This window comes from Misgurnus anguillicaudatus, chromosome 15 (genome assembly GCF_027580225.2).
Source record: "Misgurnus anguillicaudatus chromosome 15, ASM2758022v2, whole genome shotgun sequence".
NCBI lineage: Eukaryota > Metazoa > Chordata > Actinopteri > Cypriniformes > Cobitidae > Misgurnus > Misgurnus anguillicaudatus.
Genome location: NC_073351.2, coordinates 28,058,827 through 28,086,795, shown reverse-complemented (window position 1 = coordinate 28,086,795; position 27,969 = coordinate 28,058,827). Strand labels below are relative to the sequence as shown.

The 27,969-nt window shown below is 38.8% G+C and overlaps 1 protein-coding gene across 2 annotated transcripts in view; it reads right to left on the bottom strand.

Moving 5' to 3' along the window:
* The window catches only part of LOC129419172 (UPF0606 protein KIAA1549), a 101,685-nt gene that overhangs the window by 6,507 nt on the left and 67,209 nt on the right, over positions 1-27,969 (bottom strand). The window contains exons 7-17 of one of the 2 annotated variants that reach the window (XM_055174220.2): positions 21,544-21,727; positions 21,307-21,366; positions 21,042-21,187; positions 16,515-16,692; positions 15,995-16,179; positions 8,620-8,825; positions 5,419-5,555; positions 1,336-1,541; positions 968-1,197; positions 722-854; positions 72-398 (exon numbers count right to left, since the gene is read on the bottom strand). In XM_055174220.2, coding sequence (XP_055030195.2) covers positions 72-398; positions 722-854; positions 968-1,197; positions 1,336-1,541; positions 5,419-5,555; positions 8,620-8,825; positions 15,995-16,179; positions 16,515-16,692; positions 21,042-21,187; positions 21,307-21,366; positions 21,544-21,727 — 1,992 coding nt within the window. Of the gene's footprint in view, positions 1-71; positions 399-721; positions 861-967; positions 1,198-1,335; positions 1,542-5,418; positions 5,556-8,619; positions 8,826-15,994; positions 16,180-16,514; positions 16,693-21,041; positions 21,188-21,306; positions 21,367-21,543; positions 21,728-27,969 lie in introns of both variants that reach the window. The other variant, XM_055174219.2, reaches the window with a different exon arrangement.

The window sequence follows — 27,969 nt, the reverse complement described above, 5'->3', positions numbered from 1 at the left end:
TTTTCCTGAGGCTTCAGTTGTCTCAATACACAGCAGTTTGCTAAAGCTGCCATTACATGATCCGTTCTTACCCCTGTGTAGGGATTAAGGGGTGGGTATCCCGAACCCCAGTGCCGTGGACCACGAGATGGTGGGCTGGTAGGAGATGGGGTTGTTGGGTTGAATCCGACCCCAGGCAGGGTGATACCAGCTGTGCATCCCTGAGATGAAGGAGACACAAGGGCGAAGGCGTCGTCCAGTAGAGAGTGCATTTGCTGACGGGCATCTTCTATTGATGGCTGAGGGGGCAGGTAGGGAGGAGGGGGAGGAGGATGGCCCGGAGGGGGAGATATCGGACTATGGAAAACATCATCCGTCGGGGACGGGCTGTGAAGCTCGGGGCCCTGGTCTGGGTCAGACTGCAAGAAAAACATTACTGTTAAGATTTTGCATAGGAGTTGCTCAAATGTACAACGATATTTACATAAGGTCAATGGCATCAGATTTAAATATTTTGCAATAAAGTCAATAATAATTGCATGTGTATTTGTCAACCATAATTCACACAATTCCACAAATGGATGACTGATTCCAATTCAGAGGTAATCTGTACAATTTTTAGTAGGCCACCATGATGGCCACCATTAGGGGCGACCCTCCAAATGCCACTTTTTTAGGACTGCGCCTTTAAAAATATCTAAATCCAACTCAACATTATTAAATACAGGTGTTGCACACTTACCACATATGCTATGTTATTGACTCCTGGGTATTTTCTGTATGTCCCATCACTGTCTGTTGTTATAAGTCTGTCTCGGTCAGCATCTGTCACATCACCATTCAAGTCTTTCTTCTGTTTAGGCGAACGCTTCCCTCTGTTGCTAAAAAACCCCACATATTTTAAGATACTGTTGTAGAAAGACATGTTATATGACAAATATTTGTAAAAAACCTACTTTAAATTGTTAACTATTAGATGATTTTGTACCTTTTCTTGGGCTCTGTGTAAAGAGAAGGCATGTGAATATCTGGATCCAGGATCTTTTCAATCTGCATTTGGGCCTTCTGGTAAATTCGGTCCTGCTCTTTGGTATCACCAAGCCCATCGATGAGATCATCCATTGCGGGGAAGTCATAATGGCCCTTCCTTTTGGCTCTAAGCCGGATCTTATTACGATGATGCTCGATCTCAGACTTGTGCCTCAAAGCCACCTGGATCTATTCAAGATAATCATACCGTCAGGACTTTTCAGCCCTCTCAGATGTGTGTATATATTTATTATTGTTGAAGGGACCTTGAAGTAAACCAAGCAAAAGCCTGCTGAAATGAATGCATAATATAAAAGAAATGGGCACCTCTTTCTGGAGCTTGGCGTTTTCTGCTGCTCTGTCATTTGGGGTAATGTTGGGTAAGGGCAAGGCTGGCATGGGTTGCATGGCGATGAGCTGGATTTTATTGGGTGGACGCTTGGGGCCGTCAGTTGCACGAGACATTCGGTCAACATGCTCAAAGATGGAGGCTGAAGATAAAGATTCATCCATGTTGCTCATTGGTGGAGGACCTGTACAACAACAGTTTCATAAGTATTGAAGTATTTCAAATGTGACCCAGTCTGTGAAAACCCAGCTCATGTAATTTTTTGTGGTTTTGTACATAAAACATTGTCTGAAAATATAATCTTAATATATTTAATATTGACTAAGGTCATGATTAAAATTAAAGTGAAATCAATGACTTAAATCAACCTTTGATGCTCCTAATCTCATTATTAAATTACGAGACTTTAAACTGGATTTCACAGACATGGTCAAAATGTGAGAAATTGCCCCTTAACTTTTCACTGGTACTATATATTTATTATACCCTTATCTAATGCATTCTTAAAAAAAAAAATCAGTGTCATCCAAGATTGCATCTAACAGGATACAATTGGAAACGGACTTGATCTTCAGTATAGCTGCACACCAGAGGGGGGCAGCGTTTGACTAATTCTATACTTGCTAATTTTAAATAAAGCTAAAAGGCATTTAAAGAGGACATTTCACAAGACTTTTTTAAGAGGTTAAATAAATCTTTGGTGTCCCCGTATGTGAAGTTTTAGCTCAAAATATAGCTAATTTATTATAGCATGTAAAAATTGCCACGTTGTAGGTGTGAGCAAAAATATGCCAATTTTGCGTATGTCCCTTTAAATGCAAATAAGCTGATCTCTACACTAAATTGCAGTGCCGTGGTTGGATAGTGCAGATTTATGGGCGGTATTATTATAAAATTATCCCCCACTGACATCACAAGGGGAGCCAAATTTCATTTACCTATTTATTTACATGCTTGCAAAAAATGGTTTACCAAAACTAAGTTACTGGGTTGTACTTAATCACATTTTCTAGGTTGATAAAAACACTGTTGACCTAATTATAGCACTTAAACATGGAAAAGTTAGATTTTCATGATATGTCCCCTTTAAATGATTAATAGTAATTTATCATGGACATACAGTATTCGTTAGAGCAAAACTAGCTTGCCAAGAATACCAAAGAAGACAGAATCACTCTTACCAATCCTATTCTTCCCTGTGAGTCCTTAATATGGGTGAATGAATAGAGGACAGGTGTACAGAGAGAAGAAATGCAAGAAATGTTAATTGCTCACACATTTCTATAGTATTTTTCCTCATGTACTTTCATAGTACTTTTCCTACTATGGAAGTGAATGGGTGCCGACAACTGTGTGGTTATTATTATTTATTAAAATATCTTCTTTCGTATTCAACAGAATAAACTCGTACAAATTTAAAGGGACACTCCACTTTTTTGGAAAATATGCTCATTTTCCAGCTCCCCTAAAGTTAAACATTTGATTTTTACTGTTTTGGAATCCATCCAGCCGATCTCCGGGTCTGGCGGTAGCACCCTAGCACAGCTTAGCATAATCCATCGAATCCGACTAGACCATTAGCATCACGCTCACAAATAAGCAAAGAGTTTCAATATTTTTCCTATTTAAAACTTGACTCTTCTGTAGTTACTTTGTGTACTAAGACCGACAGAAAATTAAAAGTTGTGATTTTCTAGGCAGATATGGCTAGGAACTACACTCTCATTCCGGCGCAACGACCAAGGAGTCTGCTGCTGCAACATGGCTGCAGGAGGCACAGTGATACCACGCAGCAGCCGAAAATAGATGGAAATCAGTCATGTGACCTTTTATGTCATGCCGCCATCTTGAGGACCTACCGAGTACTACCAAACCACTAACAAGCATTGGTTAGCTTGCTACGTTTTACGGATTTCTTATCTTTTAGTGTCTATGATTCTTACGGATACAGTAAATGGCTACGAAAGAAAACATGTCGCACCTCGACTATCATGAAAAGAAACGCTACTTTAAAAAAATATATCTTGGTTAGGGTGTGATGCCTACTCGATCCCTGATGCGTTCTTCCAGCTGCTGTCCGCTACCGAACTACCACTTTTTTACAACATAAGAAAGCGCGACACAACATGAAACCTTGCTCGAAGCATCACCTGGATCTCTCCACATGAACGCAAGCATTGAGAACATTGTTTGTGTATACGGAGTTCACCAAAAAGAAAGGTTTCGCACAACCGACCCTGGCTGCCATGGTGTCCGCTCATCATCTCTGCCAGACGTAAATAATCGATTTCCGAATGCGAATGAATGAATCTCATATGAGGCTCCTAGAAGGTATTATTGTTTTTCACTTGCGACAAAACAACGAATTATCCATGTATTTTTATGGAACTATGCTTTAGGAGCTATCAATCTTTACTCTCCTCCCTCCTTACGTCACAATCGGAGATTGATACATCTTGACTGGGAAGAAGGCGGCGAGCGGACACCAAATCATCCAAAGTCGGTTGTTCAAAACCTTCTTTTTAGTTAACTCTGTGTTCACAAACAATGTTCTCAATGCTCGAGTTCACGTGAAGAGACACAGGCGAAACTTCGAGCAAAATATAATGTTGTGTTGAGCCTTAGTGTTGTAAAAATAGCGATTTTGATGTTCACAGCATATTGAAGGCATAGCTTCTAGTTCTTTTGTGACCACTTCAGGTCCTCAAAATGGCGGAAGACAAGTGAGTGACGTCAGCTGATATTCATGTATAGTCCCCTTAATAACTTTCAATGGCAGGGGACTTTTTCCGGCAGTGCGCAATATCACTACGCCTGGTACAGCCATGCCACAGCAGCAAAGTCCTTGACCACCACGCCAGAACGAGAGCACAGCTCCCAGCCACATCCGCCCAGAACATCGCAACCCCAAATGTTCTGTCGGTCTCAGCACACGATGTACAGTAACCACAGAAGAGTCAAGCTTCAAACAGGAAAAACATCCAAACTCCCTGGTCATTCTAGCTCGATGCCAATGTTCTAACTAGATTCAATGGATTATGCCAAGCCACGCCAAAAGTGGTACCGGAAGACCTGGAGATCAGCTGAATCGATTCCAAAACGGTAAAAATCTAATGTTTAACTCTAGGGGAGCTGGAAAATGACCATTTTTCAAAAAAAGTGGAGTGTCCCTTTAAGAGTAAGTAAATGACAGAATTTTCATTATTTTTGGCAAACTATCCCTTTAATACAACAGCTACAGCATTAGCATTATTATACGAGGAGGGGACGAAAAGAGAGCAAAGTTCAAAGTTTAATAGATAAAACAGTAATTTTTTGGCTAGTCAAACTGTGTCCCATTTATTGTGGGAGAGCAGAAATGGGTGTTGAGAGACGGCCATTGCCACAGGCACTGTCTGACAAGAGCGGACACAGAGAGGGACCGAGAGAACAGAGAGAGAGTGAAAAAATTGAATCAGCCAAGAGTAAAGATGAGGATTAGTCACTAAAGAGACAAGATGAATGATGCCAGGCTGACTGGAGAGAAAACAGAGAGAGGCCCACAAATCTTCGGCTGAGTGATGTGGTTTTATTGCTCCCTCTCATTTTTGCATTGCATTTATTTATCCCTTTATGCAATTCTGTGTATCCACTAACTCATGATATCACACATGCTACCAAACATACTTCACGCAATAATATCATAATATTGCATGACTATGTTAAATACGCAAAAGAGATGCTTGAGTATCTACGTGGGTTTGCTGACTTGCATCTTCATTACACAAAGTGTGCACACACATTAACAAATTATTTATTCTTACAATTAAAATGGGTTAGAGATCATTAACATGTGTTGAAATTGTGTTGTGGTTACTCCGCGAAGTATATCCATTTAGTCTAAAGGACATTTAGATATTCCTTTTGTAAACCAAAACAATAATATTCATTAAGAAAATGGTTTGCAGTGAGCTTGAATGAAATATTGATGAATTAAAGTATTCATCCAATTCAGTAAGTAAAAGAAGTGCAACTTCATCAACACAATCAATCTGATCTCACTCTAAATCAAAGCGATTTACCGTTTAATCCATTAACAGCCACTTTATGAGTCTGTTTGGGATCGCTGGGAAGCCCAGCAGGTCTTGTACCATCCTCAGGAGATGCTCTCTCACTGCCTGGATCACTTCCTACAGACTCGCCTTCTGATGGAGAAATTCTGAGAAGATAATACATCTTATTAATTCACAATACATATCATAAAAACACAATGCCTTTGTACAGTACTTTGTACCATGTACTTAATGCCACTAAAAATGTGCTATTGAAGCCCATTTTAATTCCCTAAAAACATCTTACTTCAAAAAAGGGGAAGTTACACCACAATAACATCAGATGTAAAATCAGATTTTTAACAGCGTGTACTTTTTACACGATTCATGGATCAAATTCACAAACATGAGAAATTTCCTTAGACCCTTCTTTATGAAGATAGCATCCTAAGAGACAACAATATTTAGCATTGTCCGGTTTTGATGAGGCATAAGTGTCCAGTGATAAAGTAAGGTAAGATGATCTAATCCCATTATGCTTCTAAAGTGCTCTTTTCATCTAATGTGACCACCGAAGGTTTATGACCTAGTGAAGAGCCCATTATCTATTCACTGACTTTAATTCTGCACTGCTGTAATTGTAAAATATTTTAGTCTCGAGCATGGGTCTTCAACAGGGGTCCGGGAGACCTTGGGGATCTGTGGGTGCTACAAATTTAGTTTTAATTCAAAATATTATTTTGGGATATTGAAAAAAATTAATTAATAGGCTAATAATGAAAATAAAACTTGATTCAAATTTGTTAAAATCCATTCAGTACATTTAAAATGTTATTTAGTATATTATATGTAACAGTATGAGGCTGTTTATACTCGAGATGAATTTTGGTCGATCGGATCACAAGTGGACAAGACGAGAGACACATTCACGTTTACATCTGGTATTGTAATTTCTGTCGTGATTACTTTGAGGGGAGGGGTTGTAGGTGAGTCCCTCTGCTTTACTTTAAGCGCGAGCGTGAGAAATGACAGGTTTAAATTGACGTGCACTAATATTAGGTCAGAGTCTGCTGCTTGTGTTGTTAGTAAACATGTTGCACAGCGTTTTGTACATATACAGTACTTTGCAAAAGTCTAAGGCCACCACCACCAGACTTCTTGTTTTAGAAGTTTTAATGCCCATCCATATTTATTTTTCAATGTGTTTTATTAAAATACAAACAGAAAATACAGGAAATATGTAAAATTTTCTTCTTTAGGCATCATCTGTGTTTAGTGTGACCTCTCTTGGCACTAAACACATCTTGAGCGTTTTTAAGCAGAATGAAGTAAAATGACTACTTTCTTTTAAATTAGGATTTAATTTTATTTAGGTTTAAGAGATCCTGCAGCTGCCTGCTATTGCTCAAACAGAAGGAGAGTTTACCCCAAAAACTTGACACATCAGTTTACATTTTTTACAGTTTTTAATACTATATACACATTTCCTGTATTTTCTGGATGTATTCTATTAAAGAGACTGAGAAACAATTATATATGATCACTATAACATTGCAAAAACAATCTGGCATGGTGGCCTAAGACTTTTGCAAAGTACTGTATATGTAAGAGCTGTATATTTCAGAGCAATTGATGAAATAAGCTTGTGCAACTTTCACACGTTCGCAAAATGAAACAAAAATGAAAAGAGAAAATTACTTTCTATAAAAGTACCAGAAATATGAATTTTGGCTAAGAGTACAAGAATCCACCAGAATTACTTAACTTTTTCACCGCCATTGACGAGATATCTCGTCAATTAAGAGAAAACGCTTCCCCGCCAATTACGAGATTTTCCGTCTTTCCGCAATACCGCTATTATCCACCAGGTGGCCCTTCCGCAACTTTTTAAACCCGGAAGTATTGCCCTATGGCAAGCGGCTGCATGTCCGTGTCTGTTTTAAAGATCGCTCTGTATGGGATCTCTATGAAAAGTCCGTCACAAAAATGGAATTATCTCAGCTTTTTGCTCAAAATGTGGTGTTTTTGCAGAAACCTACCATATTCAAAAGCTGATTACAAAAGAAACACTTAAGGTAGGATGAAAGTTTTTTTTTTTTTGAAAGCAGAGCGTCTGTTCTTTCATTTGGTATATTGTATGTTTATATATTTAAAGATGAACATTTTCTGGAAGGCATTAAACTTTAGTGAAAATCATCAAAAACGCTGGCGCTGGCTGGCAACTTTTTTAAAAAACGCTGGCGGTGAAAGAGTTAATATGTAACTACTGTCCATTAAAGGGGTGGTTCAATGGTATTTCAGGGTTCGTACAAGTTTCGGAAAGTTTTTTTTTTGATTACAGGTCCAGCTGATGTTTCAGGGGGTTCTATACGTATCACTTCTTTATATGGACACTTCCCCTGGAAAACCCCGCCCACCCGTTAATCAGCAGGAGATGCTAGAACTTGCAAACATCATATCAGCTTTGTTTAATTTCAAAACTCAACAATGGCACGAAAGAAGAAGTGTGTTTTTGGATTTAAGGAGAAGAAAGCCAGCCTTATAGAAACGATGGATATAGTTTATTATCCGGGGTAGCAGCGGAGTTTTGCGTGTGTGTTTGATGCGCTGGATTTTCCCAACCGGGTCATGAGTTGCATGCAGTAAGTAAGACTTCAGTCTTATGTTGGAAATAGGCGCGTGCATATTATATAAGTATAGTGTTGCTTGACTCGCACTCGCTCCTCCCGCAGCTCGTAACTCCTCCTTCTTCATTTTTTCGTACGTTATCGGAAAGATTCGGTAAAGCTAATCTTTCTTTTATAAATCTGATTAAACTAAAGACTCTTCGGAGATATAAAGGATGTAACACTACTCTATAGGTACTCCAGATTAAATCAGAAATGCAGAAATACCGTATGTTACGTGAGCTTTAAAATATGACTTGTCCTTGTTGGAGATGTGTGATAATTTCACCCATAATTTCAAGTCTCTTCTATTGATCACTGCTTAGTTGTATTTCTCTTAGAAAGCTTTTTATTGATCAGCAGTGGTCTCACCCTTAATAAGATTTGTGCCTTTAAATAAATAAACATGTTATTTCAATATAAGATTCAAGCAGGAATTCCCAGAAAACATTTATTTTACAAGGATTTGTTCTCCTGCCATTCAAACTGGTTTGCCGTTTGAAAGCTAATTGTTAAGTGAATTGATTCCGAATCATAACATTTTTAGGGTACTCCCAACACTTACTGGCCCTTGCGGCGCTGGGCATTGCGTGAAGCTTTAGACGAGCCCTTGGACTTGGGTGTGGCCATATCGGTGCTCTCAGGTGGGCTTTGCTCCTTACTGGGCACAGGAAGTGACATCGGTTCTTGAATGACCATGAGATCATCTTTACTGTGCTGGCCCAAGTGCAGCTTGGCAAAGTCAAAACCCTTCACGCTGGATGTCTGCATCTGGAGGACACAAACCCAAAGAAAGTAAAAAATTTAAACAGGAATGTTTGCAAAGGAAACTGTAAAGGATACAGTACTACATGTTAAACGTAACGGGCAGTTTCCCAGCCAAGGTTTAAATTAAGCCAAGACTAGGACTAGGACTAGTTAAATGTGAGACATTTAAACATACCTTACAAAAAAACATAACTGGGGTGCATCTTGAGACAAAGCAATGGCACTGATATATTTAAAATATATGTGCAGCAGTGGCGGCTGGTGACTTCTTTTTTTGAAGCGCACGATGCGAAGTCGTCACAACATGTATGTAGCTTGTCATGTGTGTGGTTCGTCATTTCAAAATATGTGTTCTGCGCTTTGAGAGACCGTGTGTGCATCACGTGTCATGCCAAAGTACCTGCTGCCTTGAACTTGAAAGGAGACGCGCGGCTCGTGTGTGCCAGATACTCGCACAATCTCATGCGTAATCAGAGTTTACTGTAAAGGGAGTGTCTTGCGTGTATTTAGGGAACGTGAGCGTCTCTTTTATCATAAACGGTTTTGACGCGTCTCCAGCAGGCACTTATTTTGACAAAACACGTGATGCACACAGTATCTCTTTACACGCATGACACATATTTTGGAAAAGGGAACCACACACGTGACAATCCGAACACTTATTATGAATTAGCGCATGCTCGGAAGAGCAGTCACGAGCCGCCACTGGTGTGCAGGCTGTTTTCAGTTAAGACAGCTCAAACAAGCATTTTAGTCTTGGACCAGACTTAAGCCCTGTCCGGGAAACCGGCCCATTAATGTTTAAACAAGAGTACTCGCTCCCCAAAGGCACAAGACAGAACCAGGTCAGACTAAGGTTTCAATCAATGTGAAAGGGAATGTAAACAAACAACGTAATGCAAAATATGAATTCCCATAAATATGTAAGTGATACAGGTATAAGCAAGCATTCCCAATGGATAGTCACCAGACCAACCAAAGATCATTTACATATTTACATTGGACTGGATGAGCCATTTACATTTATGCAACTGAAGGATGTAATCATCCAAAGCAACTTGCAGTGCATTACAAGGTATACATTTTATATATTGTGGATCAAACCCCCAATGTGTCGCTAACAATACTTTACCACTGAGCTACAGGAACACCAGGTTAGAGCGGCTATGGTAGATGTGCTGTAATGACCAGTTTGTCTGCAGCGATGTGAAAGATTAAACGAATCGAACCAAGACAACACAGTACAGCAAGCTAATGCCCGCAGGCATGAGTTTCAACAGAAAAAGTTTGTGGGTTTCATCAGAAAGAAATATTTAAGGGACACTGGCATAAAATATTTACTTGATTTTACAGTTTTTTCTCAAAGCGAAACTGTGGGCAATGCAAATTTACAGTGATTTCAACTGTGGTCGATTGCAAATCCTGAACAGATTTGACGCAGCTGGTCGAAGCTACAAGAATAGCTCAAACCAAAACGGACATAAAACAAAATCATTTGCGCTGCAAATTGTCCATTTGTGTTCCACGGAAAAATTACGCTTGGAAGGACATACTTTAAAAGTAAATGATGACAGAAGATGTTCGGGTTGACTACTCCACTAATAAACCGTTGTTTCCAGACCAAACAAACCAAAAGGTGACGGTGGGTCAGATTAAATTCAGTGTTTTATATATCGCCAGAAAACACAGAGATCCATGAAAAATGAATGAGCCCAGAGTCTTTGTTGCGCAGCAGCAAGCACAGTCGACACAACAGAGACTGATTCACTCAAATGTGCTCATCTTCTGGGAGAAGATATATTTCTCTCGTTCCCATCACATTCTCTTTCAAATGCAAATGAGGCTGTTTAGAAAAATTCTGCACATTATTCTGCACTCTTTTCTCTGTGTAACTGCAAATCGGCTGTGACTGAATCTAGGTCACAACCATAGTCGAGGCTGTCCAGGCTTAGACCAAATGGCATGAGATGAAGAATATTAGAATATTGGGATTAGATATTTTTCCTGATGAAATGTATTAAAGGGAAATTATCAGCTACTGGAAATACTACAAGCAGGTCTTGCTAGTAGGCGAGCTAGGAAATGCTTTACAGATCGGAAAATACCTCCGGTGTCCTCAAATTATGCAGTAACTGTTTCTTTACAGATTTCTTGGGTTTTTCCTTCTCTTCTTCCTCCTCCTCTTCTTCTTCGTCAGAAATAACTGGTTTCTGAGTAGGATGAAGGTAAGAGGAAGAGGTTGCTTGTGGCCAACTTGGCAATTAAATGAAACTGGTTCTAGATTTCAAACACTACAGACATTCATGTCCAAGATGCCCATGCAGAACTACACACAGGTCCAAACACAGATGGTGTCTACGCTGGTGCTACAGCAGAACTCCTCAAACTGATAGGGCAAAGAGGAAGTGGATTATTGTACTTCCTGTGTGAGGTGGGACTAACTGGATTACTATTCTAAAGACACTTTGATGACTCCTCTACCAGCTTCTACCTTCTCTTTCCTCTTCTCCTCATCATCATCTTTGTCTTCCTCCTCCTCTTCTTCTTCTCCATCATCTTCCTCCTCTTCTTCTTCTTCCTCCTCCTCATCATTTTCATCACTACTCTCGAGAAGTTCTTTGCTTTTGACAGGAGTCATTGACTTCTGGATTCCTAGTGTGGATTTCTGTAATGCGGTCTTAGACTACACAGGCATGGGGGAATAAGTGTTAAAGGATTAGTTCATTTTCTTAAAAAAAAAAAATCCAAATAATTTACTCACCATCATGTCATCCAAAATGTTGATGTCTTTCTTTGTCCAGTCGAGAAAAAATTATGTTTTTTGAGGAAAACATTCCAGGATTTTTCTCAGCTTAATGGACTTTGAAAATTGCAGTTTCAAAGGACTCTAAACGATCCCAATCGAGGCATAAGGGTCTTATCTAGCGAAACGATTGTCATTTTTGGCAAGAAAAAAAAGCACTTTAAACCACAACTTCTCGTCTTCCTTCGGTCCTGTGACACGCCAGCGTGACCTCACGTATAACGTCATCACGTCAAGAGGTCACGGATGACGTATGCGAAACTATGCCCCAGTGTTTACAAGTGTAGAGAAAGAGGACCGTTCCGATGTTGTTGTATGTCGAATTATACTAATTAATGTCTTTGTGTCAGTTTAATGGTCCGCAAATGTGCGTTTCATATATGTAACACATGACCTTTCTACGTCATTATGCAAGTACATGAGCTGGCTCGTCACACAGCCGGAGGAAGGCGAAAAGTTGTGGTTTAAAAGTGCATATTTTTATTTTTCTTGCCAAAAATGACAATCGTTTTGCTAGATAAGACCCTTATGCCTCGTTTGAGATCATTTAGAGTCCTGTGAAACTGCAATTTTAAACTGCATTAAAACTGTTAAGTGTTGGGGTCCATTAAAGTTCATTAAAATGAGAATGTTTTCCTCAAAAAACATAATTTCTTCTCGACTGAACAAAGAAAGACATTAACATTTTGGATGACATGGTGGTGAGTAAATTATCTGGATTTTTTTTTAAGAAAATGGACTAATCCTTTAAATGAATGACTATTAGTTAAAGATACAGAAGGACAGATTATACACAGGTCTGTGGCTACAACTTATTTGAAGGAGCACAAAAAGAAAAACAGATGGAAAACAGATTAAATATTTAAGATGAGAAAGACATGCGTGATATGATCATGGTAATAATACTGATCAACAAGGGGGGTCTGTTTATTGACTACACCACATTAGGCATACATTGACAAATATGGCAGATGCTTATGGGGATCTCTGCACTGCCAAAACCCAAATGCTCGACCAATTGCCCCCTGTCTGTCATCGTTTGAACAAACAGGAAGTCCATACTAAGCTAACAGTTACTAAGCAAACTCATTGGTTAGGCAAGTTTGTTGCGTGTACAAACAGACCATTGATGTGACGAGAGTGCCATGAAGTCACAGGGTTTACATTAAACTGTGATAAAAGCATTGTAACGTCAAAGCAACTTCAAAGCAAATTTTCCAGGAAATCACAAGAAAAAAGTGTCAAGTTAGAAGCAAGATATTTAACTATTGCAAATTGATTAAGAGAATAAGAGAAAGGTTAAGAAAGGTGATGTTTAATTGGGGGCAGTTCTTGTGGTAGGAAAGGGGGATTACACAAGGAGGGTATAATGAGAACGTGGCTTTCTGTGAAGTGTTGTTAAATCAAGAACCTCAAACGGTGAGGATCAGCGAGGGTTGATCTGAGTATGAACATCACTTCTGTGTGTTAACCAAACAGCCAGCTGAGCAGAGCGTTAAACTTCATTACCGTAACCCTAAAAGGCGAGTGCCTGTGCATGAAACATCCTAATACACTGGTGAGTGAGAAAATTGAACCTGCTCTTTTATTGATCTGATTCACAAAGCAGAAGTCGCTAGTCCATTTACAGCTATACATTTGTAAGACAGAAGGTGCTGACTGATTGAATCAATTTATTTTTGTTAAAGTGTCCCTATGATGGATTTAAAAAAAAATGTCTTTCATGCAGTGTGTAATGTAGGTGTGAGTTGCTTAAATGAATTGTTTAGTGTCTAAGGCATGTGATTGGCCTAGAACAAAAAAGAAGGATGGATGCGTTTTGGGGCTTTTTGAAATGCGTGTTTCCGTGCGTACGCTTTTGAGTTTGTGTCCATGAGTGTGTGTGCGGGTTTATGCACACAGAAAACCGCTCATTTTAGCATCTTTGTCGCTCAGATAGTCTAAAGTCGCATAATGTAAATATTTAATAAATGCAAATGATGAAATTTCTACATAAATTATTATTTCTGTTTTATGCATATTTGAGCGATTATTATTGAATCAATTAATATCATGTATGTGTGATTTTTCTGCTTTCCCACTAAAATTTTGTTTCTTCTGATTGGGTGGACCAGCCGTCAATCTGTCAGCATTACCCAATTTGTATTACCAGTATTTCATGCAATATTTTGCAGTGATAACATTAACGTATTTACAGTAGGCTAGTAGACCATTGTTGTTGTAATTGATATCATTGACGCCTCAGAATTCTACAGTGATAAGGTTTTACAGCATTTTGTGTCTTATACTCGACTGATGACTTTACATCTCGAATGTAGTCCCTCTACGCTTCCTTAACTAGCATGTGTATGAAGAAGAACGTAGAAAATGTGTATGACATCAAAGTAGAGCGAGTTTAAAGCAAACTCCTTATGATTTCTCAAATTACTCTTGTGGTACTTTGATGTCATCTGCCTGTCGATTCTTGCGGCGCCGCATGAAGTCTAACAAACTTAATGTCAGGGATACATGTTAGATGACGGCGAAGTGCACGTCTACAAACAGTGCACCTCAACAAACAACGCGGGCTTACACCACACCCTCACAAAAATAAAACTTAACGTATTTACGTGATTTAAACAAGTCATCCCTCCAAGGGCAGAAAATACGGAAATCCGTATTTATACGGAAAAATCACATCCTAGGGGTCTCATCTAAAAAACTGTGCGTAGGATCCTTACTAAAAGTCTACGTACGCACAAAAGCCAAAAATGACAAAGACTTAAAGGAATATTCCATTTTCTTAAAAGAAAAATCCAGATAATTTACTCACCACAATGTCATCCAAAATGTTGGTGTCTTTCTTTGTTCGGTCGAGAGGAAATTATGTTTTTTGAGGAAAACATTGCAGGATTTTTCTCATTTGGATGGACTTTGGTAGACACCAACAATTAATACTTAACTCAACACTTAACAGTTTTTTTCAACGGAGTTTCAAAGGACTATAAACAATCCCAAACGAGGCATAAGGGTCTTATCTAGCAAAACGATTGTCATTTTTGACAATAAAAATAACAAATATACACTTTTAAAGCACAATTTCTCGTTTAGATCCGGTCGTCATGCGCTAGCGTGACCCGACGCAATACGTCATGACGTCAAGAGGTCACAGAGGACGAACGCAAAACTCCGCCCCAGTGTTTACAAGTGTGGTGAAAGAGGACCGTTCCTACGTTGTTGTATGTCAACTGATACTAATTAATGTCTTTGTGTCAGTTTATTGTTTACAATGGTCCGCAAATGTGCGTTTTATATATGTAACACGTGACCTCCCTACGTCACTACGCATTTACGTTAGGTCGCGCTGGACCGGACCTAAACGAAAAGTTGTTCTTTAAAAGTGTACATTTGTTATTTTTATTGTCAAAAATGACAATCGTTTTGCTAGATAAGACCCTTATGCCTCCTTTGGGATTGTTTATAGTCCTTTGAAACTCCGTTAAAAAAACGGTTAAGTGTTGAGTTAAGTATTAATTGTTGGTGTCTATTAAAGTCCATTAAAATGAGAAAAATCCTGCAATGTTTTCCTCAAAAAACATAATTTCTTCTCGACTGAACAAAGAAAGACATCAACATTTTGGATGACATGGTGGTGAGTAAATTATCTGGATTTTTCTTTTAAGAAAATGGAATATTCCTCCAATAAAAATCAATGATTCCTTTATAAATCACAGATCACCTGCAAGTGTGCGTATATGAATCATCCTCAGATCCCACCCTTCAAGCCAATTCTCTCCTCAAGTTTGCTTTATAAATAAGACCCCTGGAGTCTGAATCCTATTTCCGTGAAGTTCCTACATCACGACTTGCAATTATTTGTTGTCAGTAAAAGAATTTTCATATTTTGGCAAAGTATTTCTTTTAAAATCTCATAATGTCACCAGGTTTGCTTGAGGGTTAGGTAAAGAGGATAGAAAAAAACAATTCTCTTGGTTCTGAAAACACTTATATAGCAAACCACAATTGTGCGTCATTGTATAAATAGCAGGAGTAACCATCTCAAAATCCATCTCCTCATTAAAACCATATTAAGTCATAATACATATTTGTATATATGTATAACACACAAACAGCTGGCTAGTATCCTGCAACAGTCATTTCCATTCCTCCAGTGAGATGAGATAAGCAGCTCAGACACACAGGAGCCCACCGACTGATTAGCAATATCACTGAAACGGCAGACATGCAGGACACACGATGAAACTCAAAAACAAAACCACATGACCTGATGCTGACCCTTTCGCCAGTTCCCTGAGGAACTGAAATATCCCAGAATGCATTTCACTACGTATGAATCATTGTACGGTTTTCCCTCCTGTCTCCCTCTTACCTTCTGTCTCTGTTGGACTGTGCTCATAGTGTCCGGCTGGAATTCCAGTTTATCGGTGCGGCAGAGTTTCCAGTACAGGATACTTATAATAATGATCACCACCACCACGGGGACCACCACCCCCACAATTATCCATGTGTTGGTTTTCTCTGTATCCGAGGGAGGTGAGGCCTGTTTTTCCACAGCTGAAAAAAGAGTTATTAAAATCAGTGACTAAGGACAGTATATGTCCTCCTTAGTCACTGTGAAGTGCAGGCTAAAGCCTTTTTAGAAGCATCAAAGTTTGATTTTAATCTTTGACATAAGTATATTTTGGTTATATTTTTAATGCTTGCTGCAATATATTTTGGGGTGCGATGCAGCCATAATAAATAACAAGCAAGAACAAAATAATTTAAATGATTACTTCCATCATTGTTCCTACTATCATAGTCTGTATTGATGATTACTGTTACATTGTTTTTCTTCCTTTGCACACTGAATTCATTGTACTGAATCAATACAAGTTGTGAATGCTCACGCTGTGCTAATATTCCCTGGATGCGGTATTCCATGACGATAGCTGCATGCTGCATGTCAAGACTGTTGAGCATGTTTGCAGTGGTTGCTGCAGGAAGCCTCTGTCCGTTGTCTCCTTCAACAAAGTAAATAATCTCAAGAGGGTTGTCAGGGCCCACCAGACGAGTGGTCTGGACAATCTGAACAAAGAAAAAAAACCTGACATTAAATAGTTATTTTTTCTTTCAATGAAATTCATTTATATAGTGGCAAACAAGACCATTACTGAGCAAGTGAGGGGTAACACAAGACTTAAAATGAAGAGTTTGGTTCCAAAACGCAATAAATCCATTTTGACTAATTTCGGTAAAAACGTGTTTTCTGTACCAAGAAAGTGACAGGATGAAAACCACTATTTTCTGTTACAAACTTTCACATCGCATATTTAGGTTATAATAACATTAAAAATTCGAATCCATAATTTGATTTAAAGATTTATTATAAAAACTAATTTTTTTTCGCAAAATGCAATACGGTTTTTTTTCAAAATGCTATAAATCTATTGAATCAATATATAAATGTGCATTAATCTTTGCCATGTTATATTCATTTAGTTGACTAGTCATATACACTGATAAAAAATAATCATTAAATGGCATTAATCAAAACACTTACTTTGTCATATTAAGAACACTGTCATTGCTGTAGTTATACTTGGGACGTCGCTGAACTTTTTTCAAAGCGATCAGCTGTAAAATGTTTTGGTCCTGCTCGATTTTCGTTGGTTTCCCGTAAAATAACGGAAAGTTTTTCATAAGATCACCTGGGGTCAATGTGTTAGCATGAGAGAAGCTTGATGTTGTAGGGCAGTGCTTCCCAATCCTGGTCCTCGAGGACCCCCTGTCTCCTTATTAAAAACACCTGATTCAACTTATCAGCCTCCTTCCAAAATGGTAAACATGTCTCCTGAACAAGCTGATGAGTTAAATCAGGTGTGTTAAATAAGGAGACATCTAAAACTTTCTGGGAGGGGGCCCTCGAGGACCAGGATTGGGAAACACTGCTGTAGGGAGAACAAGCAACCAGCATTTTTCCATCTCCTGTGTGCCTCTCGAATAAAAATGTTGATGCTGTTTCTTTCCCGCCACAGAAAACCACCAAAGGTTTATCAATGCCATTAAAAGTATTATTTTGTTTTTGTTTGTTTGTTGATCATGAAGTACAAAGTAGATGAGGAAAACTAGGATTCCGTGTGTTCAACGCGCCACCATTGTTGTTTACAGTGCGTGGAAAGGTGCGCTGTGATTTGCTGAGCAGATTTATTGCATTATGCAGAAAAGGAGGAGTGGCGTTTATTGCGTTTTGGGAAAAAAGGGAGAAAAGATGACAGAATAACATGGCGGATATTGTATTTTGCATTAAATTAATAATTTACTTTTAAATACTGACCTGATACAATAGTGATTTTGGCGGTAACTCATTTTTTTAAAATGGTGTTTATCGCGTTTTGGAACCAAACTCTTCAAATATTTGGTGGAAATAGTATACATACTTAAAAGCAACCAAACAATTAAAAATACTAAGATTGTACTCAAGTCCTTATGAAATAAAAACTGACAATTATTCAAACTTATTTTTATGTAATAATAAAGTGTTCATTATAAACAATTTATCCATCTGGGTCATTATTTTTAAATGTGTCCTTATCAAATTTAAAGAGCACCTATTTCATTGCTAAAACAATGTTATTTTGTGTATCTGGAATAATACAATTTGTTCTCGTGTTTTATGGTTAAAAACACATTATTTTCCACATACCGTACATTTTTGCAGCTCCAGATTTCACTCTCTTCCTGAAACGCACAGATTTGTAAAGCTCTGTGTCCCTGATTGGCCAGATAATCTGTACGTTGTGATTTATCTGAATACCCGACGTTAGCTGGAAATGTGACACTCATTACCATGTTTGAAAAATTCGCACACAGTGCAATGCTAACAGGAGTTAAAGGAACAGTATGTAAGAAATGTATATCAATTAATCATAAAATGGCCCTGATATGTCACTAGACATTAAGAAATCATTTCAAATACTTATATCACTCACAACAGTGGTTTGGCCAGAATATTGTCATTTAAAAAGTGGAGTTGCAGCCCTCAACTGATGTTTATGTTGTCATGTTATGTATTGGCCACCATTTGTGTGATTGCAGTACCAGTTTTAGCCACAAGTTTTGTGATTGCAATACCAGTTTTGGCCACAATCCTACATACTGTTCCTTTAACTTACAGGCTGTGAGTCAGAAGCGGGAAGAATTATGATAATGTCGGTCTTGTCTACATAACCAATCACAGGAAGTAAACCGTTGCCTATAATTCGTGTGTTTTTTGTAGTCCAAGAACATAAATTTATGTTGGAGACGATAACTCGCATCATCGTTTACTTTGGGGTTTGTAACTTTTGCATATCGTTAACATGTACTAATCGACACTTACACACCAAAGGAAATTAAAAAATGTGAATCGGACAATAGGTGCTCTTTAATCAAAATCTGAAAATGTACTTCCTTCCTCTTATGGCATTCTTTCTCTAATGACATCAGCTTGATGGCTTGGTCGTAGCATCTGTTAACCCCACCCCCTCCAACTGTCAGTCTGTTGTATATCCAATCAATTCACAATGGAAAACACAAGCCACACCGACTATTTTTCCGTGTGATATTCCGCTTCATTCGGAAATAAGTCACAATACAATAAAGTCGATCGTGACTTCCTGTACTCTGTGAATGAGTTTTTATAAAGAAAAAATTCTGATATTAGGGAATGACAGAGGCTCTAGGGGCAGGCTGGATGTGTTTCTAGTCTACAAGGTTATTGGGGTGGAAAAACAGCGTTGCGTCGTCGTGTGGGCTCACCTGAACCTGACCTACATTAAGTGCCTTGTGTGGTGAACCCTCAGAGACATTAAAAACTCATTCTGAAAGTGCTGCTACCTCAGGGTGCTTTTCTAAAACAGGATAGGGGATGGCTACCCCACATCGCAACTAGACATTTTCTTCAAAAAAATAAATAAAATAAAAACATCAGCAAAAGCACTCCAACTGCGCTAGACATAATTATTGTGAAATAATAATTTCTGGGGAAAAAAAACGATGTGTTAACTTCAGACAAAAGGTCTGTAATATGCATGCAAAGTAAACAAATTCAGGATGTTAAAAGTGACTCAGAATGAAGTAAACAATAAGAATATCGAAGCTATAGCCTACAGGTCATAAAACTGAAAGTACTGCATCACCTGGCAATCGATACTGACTGAGAGACAACAGTAAGGAGCAACACTGTTCCCGTAAAACTTGTCGATTTACTTTTACCACCATTAAAAAGCAAAAATATTATGCATTTATTATGTCACATTCAGTAAGCGATAGGCTACACTATAGTGTGCCGCAGGTTTGTTAACTGTGATTTGATTGTCAAACAAAATAACGTACAGCAATGGGGGCACATCATATTTTGTGCTGTGATTAGTCAGGTCACCTGTCAATCAAACTCCCAGGGAACGGTCAATTCTCTACCAACACATGGAAAAGCTTTACAGTGAGCTTAGGTCAGCATACTAAACAAATGTTACTTTTTTTTTTAACAATGTTTATAGTAATTATTTTGGTGAATCTTAAAGGAAAACACCACCGTTTTCAATATTTTACTATGTTCTTACCTCAACTTAGACAAATTAATACATACCTATCTTTTTTCAATGCGTGCCCTTAATCTTTGTACAGTGCGTTGTGAAAGTGTTAGCATTTAGCCTAGCCCCATTCATTCCTTAGGATCCAAACAGGGATGAATTTAGAAGCCACCAAACCAAAAAATTATTGTGCCACGCCAATCCCAGGGCATTGCAATTTAGTGGCTAAGCTGTTCAAACTGGTTGCTAGTGTGTTGCTGTGTGGTTGCTAAGGTGTTGTAGGTAATTGCTTGCATTAAAAAACAACATCATAGAGCATCATTATGTTTTATCAACTAATAAGAGTGTAATGATGACTGCCTTAAAAGGTTAGCTAGTCTAGTAGGTTACTGGTCACCCTCACTCCAAAGTATCCATGTAACAGTAAAATCTTCTCTCTGCAAGCAGAATAGTCAATTAATGGTTCTCCTGCTGCTTGTGAGCTGTGCGTGTTCAATAATTTATTATTGGATATTGGAGCCGGAGTATGGCGCACGAGTATGTATGACAAGGGTGAAATGGTTGTTTTTGAGCGGCTCCCAGGGTCAGTGATTAACAGGAGGGTGTTGCCATGGATACTCCATGTCCCTGAATGGTAATGCCCGGAGGGAGAGCAGGTGTGGGGAAGCGGCACAAAGACAGAGGCTGATCAGGACGCCGGAGAGCCATTAGATGTACGTACAGGACAAGCTCTCATTGATCTCATTCACAAAACGTAAGAATGGAGGACCATGGCAGACCTCTTAGTCACATTACATGCATTACTTTGTTCTATTCGCTGAAGATGGCATGTGAAGGTAAAAAAAATCAAAGATTTACACGAACCTGAACACTGTTGTTTCCCACACTTGTTGCTCTTCTAAAGCGGCGTCCCGTTCCCAGCGCGTCACCCAACAGCAGAGCAAGCTTTCTCTCTATGGTAGCTTGGAAGACCCTGTCACTCACAGGCTGGTCAAGCACACCCAGCAACACTAAACACCAAAAAAAAAAAAAAAAAACATTAAGATTGTGAGTAAACGATAACAGAAGTTTCCTTTATAGGTGTACTAAGCCTGATAAATTTTCTAGAAAAATATTAGCAGGCCGGTACCTGTTCTAACCCATGACGAACTAAGCAGTTGGGTTGTATTCAGCACAGGATAATGAAAAGCTATAAATAAAAAGCAGGAAAAACATTTACATTTTAAGTCCATTAATTCCCACATAAAGTAAACCATACTGTCATCAGCTTTGCAGGAAAATCAAGCTTAAACCAGCTTATTATCAGATTTATGTAATGCATAATTATTTTTGTTTAATCAAACCCAAAATGTATGTGTGGACTCACGCTCTGCGATCTGCTTTACTGGGTATCCCAGGTAGTAGCTGTACTCAACCACACTGAGCTGGCGAAGGAGGGCGCTGACCTCTGCTCCCAGCACATAACCGTGGGCGTCACGCACCACAAAGGTGACCTCCACAGGAGCCTTCTGATATTTGGGTGCAGTGAGGCTGTTTGTGATGTTTAAAATCTATAAAACAAGTAAAAGCTACAATTATCTGAGCCACTATAAACCCTCTGAAAAAAAAACATTTTCAGCAGTCGTTTTGCAAATATTATAACATATTATGGTATTATTTCATCTATGTTTTCATTTTCTATCCAGGGTTTTGGGTGAAAATCAAGCACCTGGTCTAATGTATGAGAAATGTACAAATAATAATAATAAAAGCTAAATTTAAAGGGGTTATATCATGAAAATCAGATTTTTTTCATGTTTAAGTGCTATATTTGTGTGCCCGGTGCTTCTATCAACCTAGAAAATGTGAAAATGAACAACCCAGTAACTTAGTTTTGGTAAACCATTCTCTGCAAGCATGTGAAAAAAATGGTAATTGAAATTTGGCTCCCCTTGTGATGTCAAAATGGGATAATACGGCCCCTTAATCTGCACTATCCAACCACAGCACCGCCATTTAGTGCAGAGATCAACTCATTTGCATTTAAAAAGGACACACCCAAAATGGCACATTTTTGCTCACACCTAAAAAGTGATAATTTTAACATGCTATAATAAATTATCTAAATGCTATTTTGAGCTAAAACTTCGCGTATGTACTCTGAGGACACCAAAGATATATTTTACATCTTAAAAAAGTCTTGTGAATTGTCCCCTTTAAGACGGACCACAAAACCAGTCGTACGTAGCAAAGGTATATTTGTAGCAAGTCAAATTTATCAAATTTGTATGTTAAAAATCATTAGGCAAGTAAAGATCATTTTCAATTCAATTCAATTCAATTTTATTTATATAGCGCTTTTCACAATACTCAATTGTTTCAAAGCAGCTTTACATTAATAGAAGCAGTAAAAGCACAGAAAAATGACAGATAGCACAACATAATACACAATAGCATAAGCTGTCAAATTTGCTGAGGCTATGACTCGACATTATGAACGAGCGTATTACTAATGTAACGTCTAGGAGAAGAAGCTAAATTAAGCCCAAGCAGGCTACCTCCCCGGGGTAAAAAACCCCCTAGGAGAAAAAAAACAAAAACCCCGGGTTGTTGAGCCGAGGAAAAAAAAATAAAAAGTCCTAGGAGGGAAAAACCCTTGGGAGATATATATGTATATAAACACATATAAACGGATAAGGAGATTAAGCGGGGATTAAGCGGGGTTTAAGCGGGTTCTGCCGGTGGTCGTTGGTCAGGCATCAGCTGGGCATCACAGTGATGGACGACCAGTAGATCAGAGGTGAGTCGACTTTCACATCTACCGGAACTGGGTCTGTTTGTCCCATTGTCCTCAGGGTCGAGGACAGGACAGGGAGAGAAAAACAAAATCATATTAGCGTAGGGGCCGTTCACATGTAATGCAAGTGTCACACAGTGATGTGGTTTAATCAGCTTAGTTTCAGACAGACTAACTATTGCGGCATAATTATATTATCCACAGTTGAGGATTTTGCAAATTGGGGGCCCACTGCGACGGTATATATGGTAACTAAGGGTCACCTTCTGATTTTTAAGAGAAAGAGAAAATGAAACCTGTCGACCCGTTTGACTAAGGCCTGTAACCCCACTGTCGTCGTTAATGCAGGTTCAGTGGCAAACGGGTCTATATTGCATGCTATTTACAAGATCATGAAAAAACGCCAACATCGCAACCTGACCATACGTGCCAACCCGTTTGACTAAGGCTGGAGGCCCCACTGTCGTCGTTAATGCAGGTTCAGTGGCAAACGGGTCTGTATGGCATACTATTCACAAGACACAAAAAAGCGCCAAAATCGCAACCCGACCATACGTGCCAACCCGTTTGACTAAGGCTGGAAGCCCCACTGTCGTCGTTAATGCAGGTTCAGTGGCAAACGGGTCTGTATGGCATAGTATTCGCAATATAAAGAAAGCGCCAAAAGCCCAACCCAACCGTACGTGCCAACCCGTTTGACTAAGGCCGGATGCCCCACTGTCGTCGTTAATGCAGGTTCAGTGGCAAACGGGTTTGTATGGCATACTATTCACAAGAACACGAAAGTTCCAAAATCGCAATCCGACTATACGTTAAGATAAGGTTTTTATTTATTTATTTGGTTGGTCTGTCTTATGACCGCGAGTGCTTTGTTCGGTACAAATAACTATTTCGAGTTAAGTACTTTTACTAGACAAATTATGCGAATGCTTTGTTGAAGAGAAAAGTTTTAAGTCTAGATTTAAAATTATCGACTGTGTCTGATTCTCGGACATCGGTTGGTAAATCATTCCAGAGCTTAGGGGCTAAGTAGGAAAATGACCTTCCACTTTTAGACACTTTTGATAGTCTAGGGATAATCAAGAGACCGGAATTTTGTGACCGTAGTGTGCGTGATGGATTGTATTCTGATAGTAATTCTCTAAGGTATGAGGGTGCTAGGCCATTTAAAGCTTTGTAGGTGAGTAGTGATATTTTAAATTGTATGCGATATTTAACTGGTAGCCAGTGTAAAGATGCCAGAATTGGGCTTATGTGGTCGTACTTTTTAGATCGAGTAAGTACCCTTGCGGAAGCGTTTTGAACTAGCTGAAGCTTGTTTACTTGATTTGCATGGCATCCCCCGAGTAGCGAGTTACAATAGTCTATTCTAGAGGTCATAAAAGCATGGATAAGCTTCTCTGCGTCAGATGTAGACAGTATATGGCGTATTTTCGAGATATTTCTAAGGTGGAAGAAAGCTGTACGGCAGACGTTGGCGATATGATTATCGAAGGATAAGTTGCTGTCGAACATCACACCTAAGTTCCTTACCGTGGAAGATGGCACCACAGTGCAGCCATCTATGTGCAACGTGTAATCTGACATATTATGTTTGTAGCGATTCGGTTCAATAATAAGTATCTCTGTCTTATTGGAGTTCAGCTTAAGAAAGTTATGTGCCATCCAGTCACTAACATCGCTAAGGCAGTCTGTTAGCTTAGAAAACGTGTGTGTTTCGCTGGGATGTGAGGAGATGTAAAGCTGGGTATCATCTGCATAGCAGTGAAAACTTATGTTATGTTTCCTGATAATGTCTCCTAGAGGTAACATGTATAACGAGAACAGGATAGGACCTAAAACCGATCCCCCGTATTTACCGTATTTAACCAGGGAGTGATATGACTCTTCCTCGTTTACATAAACAAAGTGATAGCGATTGGTTAGATACGACCTAAACCATGCTAGCGCCTGACCACTGATACCAACATAGTTTTCTAGTCTATTGAGTAAGATTGTATGATCTATTGTGTCAAAGGCTGCACTAAGGTCTAATAATATAAGAATTGAGATTTCACCACGATCGGATGTTAATAGGAGGTCATTTGTAACTCTAAGCAACGCTGTCTCTGTGCTATGGTGGGGCCTGAATCCTGATTGGAACTTTTCATATGTACTATTATTTGTCAAAAATGTGCGTAACTGGCTTGCCACTACCTTTTCTAATATTTTCGAAAGAAAAGGGAGATTTGAGATTGGTCTAAAGTTATTAAGCTCTCCCTGATCAAGCTGTGGTTTTTTAATCAGCGGTTTAATAACTGCTAGTTTGAAAGATGTTGGAACGTATCCTATTTCTAGCGATGAGTTAAAGATATTTAGAACCGGGGTTGACACTACAGGAAATACCTCTTTAAGTAGTTTTGTGGGAACGGGGTCTAATATACAGGACGATGATTTGGATGACGTTACTAGTTTAGAGAGCTCTTCTATTGTAGTAGGTTTAAATGAATCAAGATGTTCGTGTGGTAGTCTAGTGTTAAGTGAACTAACGGGTAGAGTGGTGGCTGCCTGTGTAGCTACGATGTTTTCCCTTATAGCCGTAATTTTGTTAGAAAAGAAGTTCATGAAGTCGTTACTATTGTGTTGGAGTTTACTATTGGTTTCTGTTTGTTCTTTGTTTCTAGTCAGTTTTGCAACCGTGCTAAAGAGGAAACGAGGGTTATTATGATTCTCATTTATAAGCTTGCTAAGATAGGTAGATCTGGCGGTTTTAATAGCCTGTCTGTAGTGTTTAACACTATCTTTCCATGCTGCACGCCATACTTCTAATTTTGTGCTTCTATAATTTCTTTCCATTTTCCTAGTTGCCTTTTTAAGAGCTGCGGTGTGATGATCATACCATGGAGCTGGCGGCTTTTCTTTGATTCTCTTTTTTCGAATGGGAGCAACGGCATCCAATGTGTTAGAACAGACATTGTTTAGGTTTTCTATTACAATATCTAGATCATCACAGTTATCTGCATGTTTAATTTGGGACAGGTCTGGAAGAGTGCTAATAAAGCTATCTTTAGTGGTGGAAATTATTGTTCTGGCTAATCTGTAGCATGTTGTGGATTGAGTGATCCTATCTAGAAGTACAGTGTATGACACAAGGTAATGGTCAGAAACTGCATCACTCTGAGGTGATATTTTGATGTCATTAATATTAAGCCCGAGTGACAGAATTAAGTCTAATGTGTGCTTACGAGTATGCGTTGGCCCTGTCATGTTTTGTCTAATATTGAGAGAATTTAGAACATCCATAAACGCACGTCCTAATGCATCTTTATGGTTATCCACATGAATATTAAAATCACCAACGATAAGAGCTTTATCTACAGTGACTACAAGCTCAGACAGAAAATCTGCTATTTCTTTAAGGAAATCTGCATGGTGGCCCGGAGGACTATAGATTGTAGCTAAGGCAAAAGAGAGCTGTTTGTGGTTACGATCAGTTATTTCCATATTTAACAACATTAGTTCAAATGATTTAAATTTTAGTTCAGATTTTTGGTTTACTTTAAAAATTTTGCTGTATATTGTAGCTACACCACCCCCTCTCCCCTTTAACCTAGGTTCGTGTTTATAATAATAGTCTTGTGGGGTGGATTCGTTTAAACTAATGTAGTCGTCTGCTTTAAGCCAGGTTTCTGTTAAACAGAGTGCATCTAAGTTTTGGTCATTAATTATTTCATTAACAATAGGTTCTTTATTGGTAAGCGATCTAATGTTAAGAAGGCCGAATTTTAACATTCGAGGTTCATCTTGTAATGTATTGTTTTCTAATTTTATGTTGGTCAAATTTGTACGTGATGTGGCAAGCGGTGCTCTGTATTTGCTTGTTCGGGGAACAGATACAGTTGAAATGTGTTGATATTCTGGTAAGATCGACTCGAAGTTCTGGGATATATGTGATCTAGACATATCATGCCAGCTAACAGACGGACAGTTAAGCTGATCCGTCTGTTTCCTGACCTGGGCCCTGGATAGTCATACTATATCAGAATTAAGAATATTAATCAGATTTCTGGTGAGTATAGCACTTCCTTCTGATGTCGGATGAAGGCCATCTCGGGTTAGGAGAAATGGTCTACCCCAGAAATGCTTCCAATTGTCTATAAACCCTACATTATGCTGAGGGCACCACTTTGACATCCAGCCATTGAGAGACACTAATCTACTATGTGTTTCATCTCCCCGGTAGGCGGGGAGGGGACCAGAGCATATTACATTGTCTGACATTGTTTTTGCAATTTCACACATCTCCTTAATATTATCTTTGGTGATTTCCGACTGTCGGAGTCTGGTGTCATTTGTTCCGGCGTGAATAACAATCTTAGAAAACTTCCGTTTAGCATTAGCCAGCACTTTAAGTTTGGATCTAATGTCAGACGTTCTGGCTCCCGGTATACAGTCACTGCGGTCAAGTGGGCCGCGCTTCGAAAATGCACGGTCAAGTGGGCCGCACTTTTTTTTAATGTGCGCGTCTATTAATGTACTTACGGTAATCGGTGCTGGAACCCGTCAAAAGGCTTTCCCTTTCCTTAAGAACGGCAAGACAATAAAGAGACATCAGAGAAGTTATTTGTTTCGTTTTCCCATCTTATTAGAACTCAAATAACGGTTTTAGTTTAAAAAACTTGACTTTTATTTTCGATCTTAATGTTTGTATATGCACAGTCACAGACTGTCTGTCTGTTCCTCGTTGTTTTCCCCGTTTATAACCGTCTGGACGTCATTTTCCATAATTCTCCACTCTCTCTCACCTGTTTGTCTGCCTTCATATTCATCACTTAACTCCCTATATGAGCTTGTTATTTTATTACGTTTTTGTTTAAATGTAATGTTTTATATGTTTTACATAATTATTATTAATGAATTATAATTAATTTACAGTAATTATTAAACAGTATTTATTAAATTGTGTGTGTGTGTCTGTGTGTGTCTCTCTCTGTGTGTGTGTGTGTGTGTGTGTGTGTGTGTGTGTGTGTACACCCT